General features: G+C 41.3%; 1 protein-coding gene across 8 annotated transcripts in view; it reads right to left on the bottom strand.

Moving 5' to 3' along the window:
• Nucleotides 1-529: 529 nt before the first annotated feature.
• LOC143143617 (ubiquitin carboxyl-terminal hydrolase 48) overlaps nucleotides 530-9,025 on the bottom strand; it is a 94,899-nt gene continuing 86,403 nt past the window's right edge. For 7 of the 8 annotated variants that reach the window (XM_076305072.1, XM_076305071.1, XM_076305073.1 and 4 more), the window contains one exon: nucleotides 530-2,069. In XM_076305072.1, coding sequence (XP_076161187.1) covers nucleotides 2,047-2,069 — 23 coding nt within the window. In that variant the 3' untranslated portion in view covers nucleotides 530-2,046. The remainder of the gene's footprint in view (nucleotides 2,070-9,025) is intronic. The other variant, XM_076305075.1, reaches the window with a different exon arrangement.

Here is a 9,025-nt window from a genome sequence, read left to right as displayed (position 1 = left end):
TTTTCGGTCCCGTCGTGTCATTTTTCTTAAAAATTCGTCCCTGTGAAGCGTACACTTCCCTACAAAGGATTCGTTCTTTCGTTACTTTTGTTTCTTAGAAAACTTTCCAGACCGTTTTTAAATTTTTAAACGGAGCGCTGAACGTTCTTTTACCAAACTCTCGTGTTTGCGAGTTTATTCTCTTTCAACGTTTAAATAAACGAGACGTATCAAAGAAAATACATTTCCGTTACCTGATCGAAAGCAGAGACTCTTCGAACACTATCCGTGAACGCGGATCCAAGTAGGTCGTATAATTCGATAATTAACGAAAATAATAACGGTGACTCGTTATCTCGCGCAAACGCAGCACACTTTCGCTACAAGTGAGAGAAGAAACGATTCGAAATTGTAACATTCCAAGGAAGATCGCACTTAACGGGAACTAACGTGATAGAAAATCGCTTACCTTGAAATTGCACGATCGATCCGTAGCAACTGGTTCCAAGTGGCTAGGATTATGGTAAATCATTCGTAGGAACTGGACGAGCATGGTCAGTACTACTGTGCCTTTTATTCTCAGTTTCTACGACGAACAGTAAATTATTTCTAAGACTTCTAGATCCTTCGAACGCACCTGCAACCATTCTCTACGCAGTAACAGTGACAAAAGACAATTTCGGACAACCGCGCGTGAAACCCGAGTGAATCGAAATAAATGTGGCAAAAGGCAGTCGTACCGTTGTTAATTAAAGTGCGTAAAAGCTCCCCGAGTGACGAACAACATCGCGAACGTTAAACAATCCACAAGCGTGATTCTCGCACGTTGGCACCGGTATATTCTCACAGACACACACGCACGTGCACGGCTCATCACGTGTATACAAGTGTAAAAATGTGTACGCCTCGGTGTTCCCTAGCTCGAATAAAGTCTCTCAAAAGTGATACAATAATAATATCCTATCAGCACCTTGTTAAAGACAGAATAGATGAACTCTCCAACTCTTCACTTTGTTGAGAATGTAGAAGACGGGATGATTCGTAGCGTGGTTGAAGAAATATTGATCGATCGTTTTCTTTTTTTTTTTTTCTTTTTTCTTTTTTTTTTTTTTTCATGGAGTGGCAAACATAATTTCTTTCGTCCGCTGTGAGATAATTCAGAAGTCTCTCAGAACGCTCGATCGTGTTTCGTCGTTCGTTTCTCACCTCGTGGCTCAAAATAATTACACTGTTCTTACGCAACATTTCCACGTCCTTTTATGAATAATATATCGGCGAAATAATACTCGTTCTTTTAAATACTTTCAATTCCTAAGTCACGAATATTTCCCCTCGTTTAAATAAATTAAAATTATTTTTTACAGCTCGTTGGGAAAAATGTTCATCGATCGATGGCCACAAGATCGCGCAACAAACGTCGTCGACATTCGTTTCTAAAAGATTTCTGAAAGTATCGCGTTTCGGTAACAAAAAAGAAAAAACGAAGAAAAGAAAATTCTCTCTAAGGATAAACGGATATGCTTATATATATATATAATAAAAGAAAAAAAAAAAAAAAAAAAACTATCTTCCTTGATTATCTTTTAACTCATCCCTTCGAATACTTCCTTCTTATCAATAGTTCTCTCGTGCATCTCGCATTCCGATACTTAGATCGTTATAATTCTTGACAAAGTTATAAAAGAAATATCGAATTGTCTTTGGGTTTACATTGTTGCCGTTTTCTGTTCACAGCTCCCTTTGACTTCAATCTGTGCGTGAAATAATAATAATAATAATAATAATAATTATTACAATAATCATAATAATAATAATAATAATAATTAAGACAAAACAATACACTCTTTCCCGATTGTTTCCTCGATGACCTAAGTATACTAAGTAGCGTGGTATCTCGTTAATATATCTGTATACGTTATTGTATATACAGATTATTTATATATATATAATATATATATATAGAATATTATAACTCGTGTACAAAAATATTTTATGTTAAATCGACTATCGTTATTGAACGTCTCGCCACACACCAATTGGCTATCCTCTGATCCTCGACGATACAAATCAACTCGGCACTAATTCCGTTCCTGAAACAATGAGAAATGTAATTAATAATGATAATACGCGAGACAAACAAAACGCAAACAACCGGTGTAATCAGTTTCCGTCGAAACGCACGAGATTGGATTCGATCGGTCTCTGATAGAACGAAAGGATTCGAACGTGCATGAGAATGATTAAATAAATGGATAAATGGAACGATTCAACCAACGAGTATTACAATTGCGAGATAATTTTTTCCAAACTGTCAGAATCGGTCCCAGTATGCACTCGCACATCAAACAAACCATTAACTCGTACATCTCTCTATACAACATCCATCCAACCATGTTCGTCTACCTAATTGTTCAACCATTCAGCTATCTTATCCACTCGCGTACTTATTCGCGAACCCATCGATCCATTTATCCACTTATCTGTCCACGTATTCATCCGATAATATACCGTTCCTGCATCCCTGACTTGTTCGTCTATCTATTAGAACGTCTTACGACTACTCTGGAAAAAAATTGGGTCGTGACCCTGTTTTCTATTCCCAATCGAAAGAATCGCTCGAATTTCGGAAAGAAAAAGAATTCACCAACGAACGTACACTCGTTCCTGCAACGTGTACGTTCGTTAGTTCAACTCGAACAAAATCTTCCGCGCAGCTTTTCTCTTACGCCAAAAAAGACTTTCCTCCGTGAACGAGCCGTTCCAAGTTTACTTCAACTATTGTTTTACGAAGGGTCTATCCTTTCACGAGGAAACGCGCGTGTGTTTATGTGTATGTGTATGTGTGTGTGTGTGTGTGTGTACGTGCACGATCTAGTCCGGTAGCCATGGAATCGAATGAAATGCGCTTCGCGGTCCACTGACTTTTCCGAAATGTTTTTCCAGCGAGCAGGAAATGACCGGGACTCCATTCTTTCCCTCGACCGTTCTTTTGTCTTCGACCGCGGAATCCTTTCTCGCGATACTACGGGAAAAAAGATCAGATCGATGAAGGTTTTGCCAGCGATTCCTGAACGACGTGAAAAAGGAACACCGTGAAACGATACCTCTCGGTTATCTTTCGAGGATTTTCTAATCGAAGAGGAACAACCGCGAGAGAAAGAGAGAGAGAGAGAGAGAGAGAAAACATCTCTTTGTCGTTCGGTACCGTTCACCGTTTTGTTACAATTTTTCAAATCGTTTCGCGACACTTCTTTCTCAATTTCTTTCATCTATTCGTGCACTGGACAAAGATGGAACCGTTGCTTGAATCTTTGGAAGCTGGAGGAATTCTTAGCAAAACTTCACAGTCTAGAATTTCATCTATGATTAAAAAATTGAAATCTGAAAGTCAAAATTGACGTTCAGATGCCAAACGAAGGCACGAAGAGAGAATATACACAAGTAGAGATTGGAGTACGATTAGAAATCGTTAAATACGAGATAGTCACCGAAAGTACTAATTCTTCTCGTTCTTGATCAAATTTCGAGCAATGTTCCCCCTCTCGAAGACGTTAACCAAAATCTCTCGGTACCTAAATTGTTTCGCGAAGCCAAAATTCAGATGCCAAACGAAGGCACGAAGGGAGAATATACACAGATAGAGATTGGAGTACAATTAGAAATCGTTAAATACGAGATAGTCACCGAAAGTACTAATTCTTCTCGTTCTTGATCAAATTTCGAGCAATGTTCCCCCTCTCGAAGACGTTAACCAAAATCTCTCGGTACCTAAATTGTTTCGCGAAGCCAAAATTCAGATGCCAAACGAAGGCACGAAGGGAGAATATACACAGATAGAGATTGGAGTACAATTAGAAATCGTTAAATACGAGATAGCCACCGAAAGTACTAATTCTTCTCGTTCTTGATCAAATTTCGAGCAATATTCCCCCTCTCGAAGACGTTAACCAAGATCTCTGGGTAACTAAATTGTTTCGCGATAAGTTTCTCAATTCTCGCTTAAATTCGCAGATAGAATATTCACCACGGTCCAAGTTCTGTAAATATGAACAAGTTACGTCTTTCTCGAGCCCTTCGGTCATCCAGACACCTGTATTTCGGTACCTGCTATGGTACTTTCATCTCGAGTAACGAAGGTACCTCGAAACGAAGGAAACACCGTCACGGGTATGGCGTTGCACGATGGCGACTTAACCGGAGACGGATATCTGCTTAGCAGCGAAAACCCGTGGGAAAAAATTGGAAATTTTTCCCGAGTGACGTAGAACGAAACTTTTTCCCCGTAACGGCCAGATGCCGGCTCCAGGACGACACGGACGAGATTCAGAAGCGGAGATCTCGTCCGATTGTGTAGCACGCCGAGCGGAAAGAGGACTTTGGACGCGTACGCGTAAAACTTCCCTCCGACCTCCCCTACTTTTTTTGCTATTAGCTAAGTATACCGCTTCTGGCTTATGTTAAGCTTCGGCAATTATTTGTCATAGTCAAGCGAAACGAAAGCGGAGACAAAAGCGCGAAGAAAGACCCGTGGGGGTGGCCAGAGCCCTCGGGCTAAGACGTTCTCATCAATTTCGCTATCGTTCTCCTCGTTCATGGTTTCCCCACTTCCGTTCTCGACACTGACCCTCGCTTCGAGCGAGACACACTCGCCGACACCTTCCCCTCTTCATGCTTTAAACTGGTCATCGAACAGCGAACTCGAATCGACTCAATTTTCAACTTCAGACTTTCAATTCGGAATTTACTACCGAATCCTACTTCTCATCTCGGATATTTCAAATAAATCGATAGAGATCTATCGTGTATCGTTCACGAAACATTCCTCAGTAACAAGGAAATTACTCCTGCTATAGTATTTAAGAACGAGGGATAATCAAAAATTGTCCTTACTCGTGAGAAGAAATTGCAATATTTATCTTTCTATAAGTCTAATCAGAGACATGGTATATGGAAGACGAGGTAAAATTCTGCTTACGATTGTTTATTTTTAAAGATGTCCCTGAATAACTGGAAAATGTTCTACGTACCTATTTAGCGCCTACAGATAACGAAAAATGTTTACACAAACGTATATTCTATTGGGTTGTCTGGAAAGTTATTTCACTTTTTTGGTGAAAATGAAACACGATTTTTTTAGAGTGTACAAACATTTTATTATATTACATATTCTCCATTTTGAAAAACGAAATGACTTTCCGAAAAACCCAATATATCATCTCGTTTGGATATAGCGAATTTCGTTCGTTGATCTTGTCGAAATAAACAACTCACTAGAGATCGCGGAACGTTTCTTTTTTCCTCTCCAAGGACTGTGCTCCGAACTCGGTTACTTTGAGCCTCGTCCATCGTCACGAGCCGATACCTTGGCTTAAAAACCAGCAACCCTTTCTCAAACAAGAACACCAAGGAACGGAGTCGCTGCTCCGCGTGGAAACGCAACGAAGCCATTCGGAGTGCTCGTGAAAATGCTTGGGGCCCGTTCGGAACGACATAATAATCAACCGGCACCCGAAGATTGCGAGGAGCACTGGTTCCCCGACCGTCGGCCCTCTTTCTACCTAACTTATACTTATTATTGCATTATCTCCTTCGGCCTAGAATGCCGCGAGACGAAGAGACCGAAAAACTGCTCCGGGGAGATATACGCGTCCCGTGAACTCGAGACACCTGATCTGCAACAAGGCTGTTCGATCGTACGGTCAATCGTTAAGTCGTTTCTTATGCTCGAAAGACGAGCATCGAAAAAAATCATCTTCTACGGTCACTCGGCCGATCGAAACTCTAAGAGATGGGAAAGTCGGGTGAAACGTTCGAACGAAAGCATACTTGGCAATTTTTTACCGAATTTTCAAAGAAATGAAGTAGTGTATTAATTTTAGAGTATTTAAATTGAATTTAGCTTCGTGCGATACGTTGTTCCATTACGAGAAGAATTATTTACTCCAGATCGACGCAAAAGAATGTCACAGGATCGTTACCTAAACGATACGATCGCAAAAAGTGATAAATGCTCGAATCGAAAACTCGACAATTGCTTGCAACTTCAAATTTGTATATTGTACTCACTCGTGACTTTTCCTCGAGTCGTTTAGGCGGAAGAATGACACTTTAATCGCGTTTGAACCCAAAGTAATAATTGGCAGTAAACAAAGTAATATTGACACCTAAACATTTGTTAATTCGCTAACTTTATAGTTATCTTACAATAAATCGTTGAAATTTGGGGTTCGAAATTGCAACTGCATTGGCGAATGCAGTTTGCGTGCTCTGTCGCGAAAATGTGCAACAGACTGTCGAGCTTCCGATCGAAAATTGTCGATCTGTAAACAATTTTCGATATTCCAGGGACTATTTCGCATCTTTGCGAAATCACGAATTTACAAATCGATCACGAACGCGGGAACCGGTCTCCATTTATTGACATTGGAGATATTTTTCGAGCAGAATTGCAACGATTTTGCGGGTTTCGGCCGCGGCCCTTGTTAGTGCACCGATGGACAGGTGCATCCTTTCATTCTCTGAGCGTCTCCTTTGCGTTCTTGCGACTCTTAAACGCGCGGCCAACGATCACGATAATGTCTTCATCTCTTAGTTTCCGCGAGCGGCGGACTGCTCGCGCGCGGATCCCGCTTCTTATCTGCGTCGAGCTTTTTGCGATAATAGCGCGTGTAATTCTAGCGACTGGCAAAAAAGCACGAAGAAGGGGGAAAATTGATACGGCGATGCTTTGAAAGGGCTCGTAGAGGTCCGCGAACTATCAACGTCAAGGATCGGAAATTGTTGCTATTTTTCGGGATTTCTCCGGTCCACTTTCGAATACTTAAAACACCGATTAAAATACAAAGATACACGACCGCTTTTTTTTTTTTTTTTAAATATTCAAAATACATTCAACGACGTTGAACGTACGTTTCGATCGTACGACGACCACGATTCTTCCTTGGACAATCTTCGATTGTAAAATTTCAACCGATACTCGATAATTTACCAAATTTTCAACGCACCGTGACGTACGAAATTGTATTCGAAGAATTCTGAATGTAACGAGATGCGTTCGAACCTTCTCGAGCGCGCGAGTTTGCGTTAATAATTTACAACGTGGATACCAGGTAGAGAGAAACCATCGCTCGACGAAATATCGAGAGCATTCGGATTCGACGAAGTTTAAGGGTGGTGGATGTTGTCTTGAAAATAATATACGTTGCTAATTTCGAGCACGACCACCGTTTCTGACACGGTAGCCCCTCCACCCTCGGTTCACCCTTCTTGGAGGGGGTAGCTTTCTCATGAATGCGCCGTGGAGTTTCACGAGCTCCTTAATGAACCGAGTTCGCGAAAACCATTAATAACGAGAAAGCCAAGTCCCGGAAAGAGAGAGGACTATGATGCAACGAGAGGGATGAAACTTTCCAGCCCCGTGAGAAACCCTCCGAGTGTTCACCGGAAATACTTTCGCTCGTTGGAAGAAGAATTCGAAAATTCGACGGCCGAACTTTCCGTGGGAAACGTCGAGCGGAAAATTGATAGAAAAATGGTAGAAATTGTGGAAATTCGATGAAAATCTTTCCGGTGCGAAACTACAAGGATAAATAAGACGAAAATGTGAAATAATAAATAAATTTCCCACACGAGAGCCTTCTTACGATTTTCAAGAGAATCGGAAACATTTTTGGAACGCGCGCCAATGCGTCTGTCCATTGCTCGTTATTTCTACTTTCGTTGGTATGTGTGAACATCGATGGTGGTATTTGTTGCTGTTTCGTCGATCAAGTAGAAAGAATCGGCCGTGGCCAGACACATTGGCGCGCACCCCAAGAATTTTCAAGATGGATTTCTTCGAAAATGATTACTGGGAGAAGAAAATTTTATTCCATAATTTCGATGAATCTCTTCACTAAAAATGATCATCCTTTCAATTGTGGTGCATTTTACGCGATAGACTGTATAATAATTTGCAAGATCAATTTCTTGGAAAACAATGATCGGTAGAAGAAAATTTTATTCCATACCTTCGATGAGTCTCTTCACAGAGAATCATTATCGATTCAATTGTGATGCATTTTACGCGATAGACTATATAATAATTTTCAAGATCGATTTTTTCAAAAATGATTACTGATAGAAGAAAATTTTATTCCGTAACTTCGATGAATCTCTTCACGAAGAATTATCATCGGTTCAATTGTGATATATTGTACGTAAGAGCTTGTACAAGAATTTTCAAAATTGATATCTTCGAGAACGATTACTGATAGAAGAAAATTTTATTCCATACCTTCGATGAATCTTTCCACGAAGAATTATCATCCTTTCAATCGTGATACATTTTACATGACAGACTATACACTAATTTTCAAGATCGATCACCTCGAAAAACAATAATCGGTAGAAGAAAAATTTGATTCCACACCTTCGGTGAATCCTCTCCGCAAAGAATTACCATCGTTCGTAATAAATTTTGCACGCGACTCTGTACAAACTCGGTCGACAACGAGAGGAAGACAACCGGGAAACAATAGACGGTTTGGTCGAGAGACACGAGATTCTATCAGAAGGGACAGAAACGTCGGTAGGAAACGAGCCTCGCCCTCGAAGGCAGAGAGTCGCAGGAACGCGAGTAAGACGTCGACGAGGGGGGTGGGTGGTGTCTGGCAACCCTAATGCGACGTATCAATATACGTGGGTGCCGGTGATGGGCCAATATCGCATAAGTGGCCCGATTCGACGTCATTTGTTACGTTTTGTTCGGGTCTAAGTAATTTAAGAGTCACCCTTTGCTCGCCACCCTCTCTCGGCCACGAGGAGACGCCTCGAGGATAGACGAGGATCACTCGGGTTCGAGAAAAGGGACGCGAGACGACGGGTGGCTGCACTTCGCCTCCATTCTTCGGCAAATCGTGGCATATTTGTCAGATTTTTGTTCGCGAACAAAACCTCGACGACCTTCCTTCTTCCGGCGGGGGTGGGCACAGGGGGTTGGGAGTTAAGTGGATTGGTTTCGTCGGAGATCGGTGCGAGCGTCTGAACGCGACCGACTTAATTCGAG

This window comes from Ptiloglossa arizonensis, chromosome 2 (genome assembly GCF_051014685.1).
Source record: "Ptiloglossa arizonensis isolate GNS036 chromosome 2, iyPtiAriz1_principal, whole genome shotgun sequence".
NCBI classification, from domain to species: domain Eukaryota; kingdom Metazoa; phylum Arthropoda; class Insecta; order Hymenoptera; family Colletidae; genus Ptiloglossa; species Ptiloglossa arizonensis.
The sequence above is the reverse complement of the archived record's forward strand: the minus strand, read 5'-3'. Positions and strand labels throughout refer to the sequence as shown.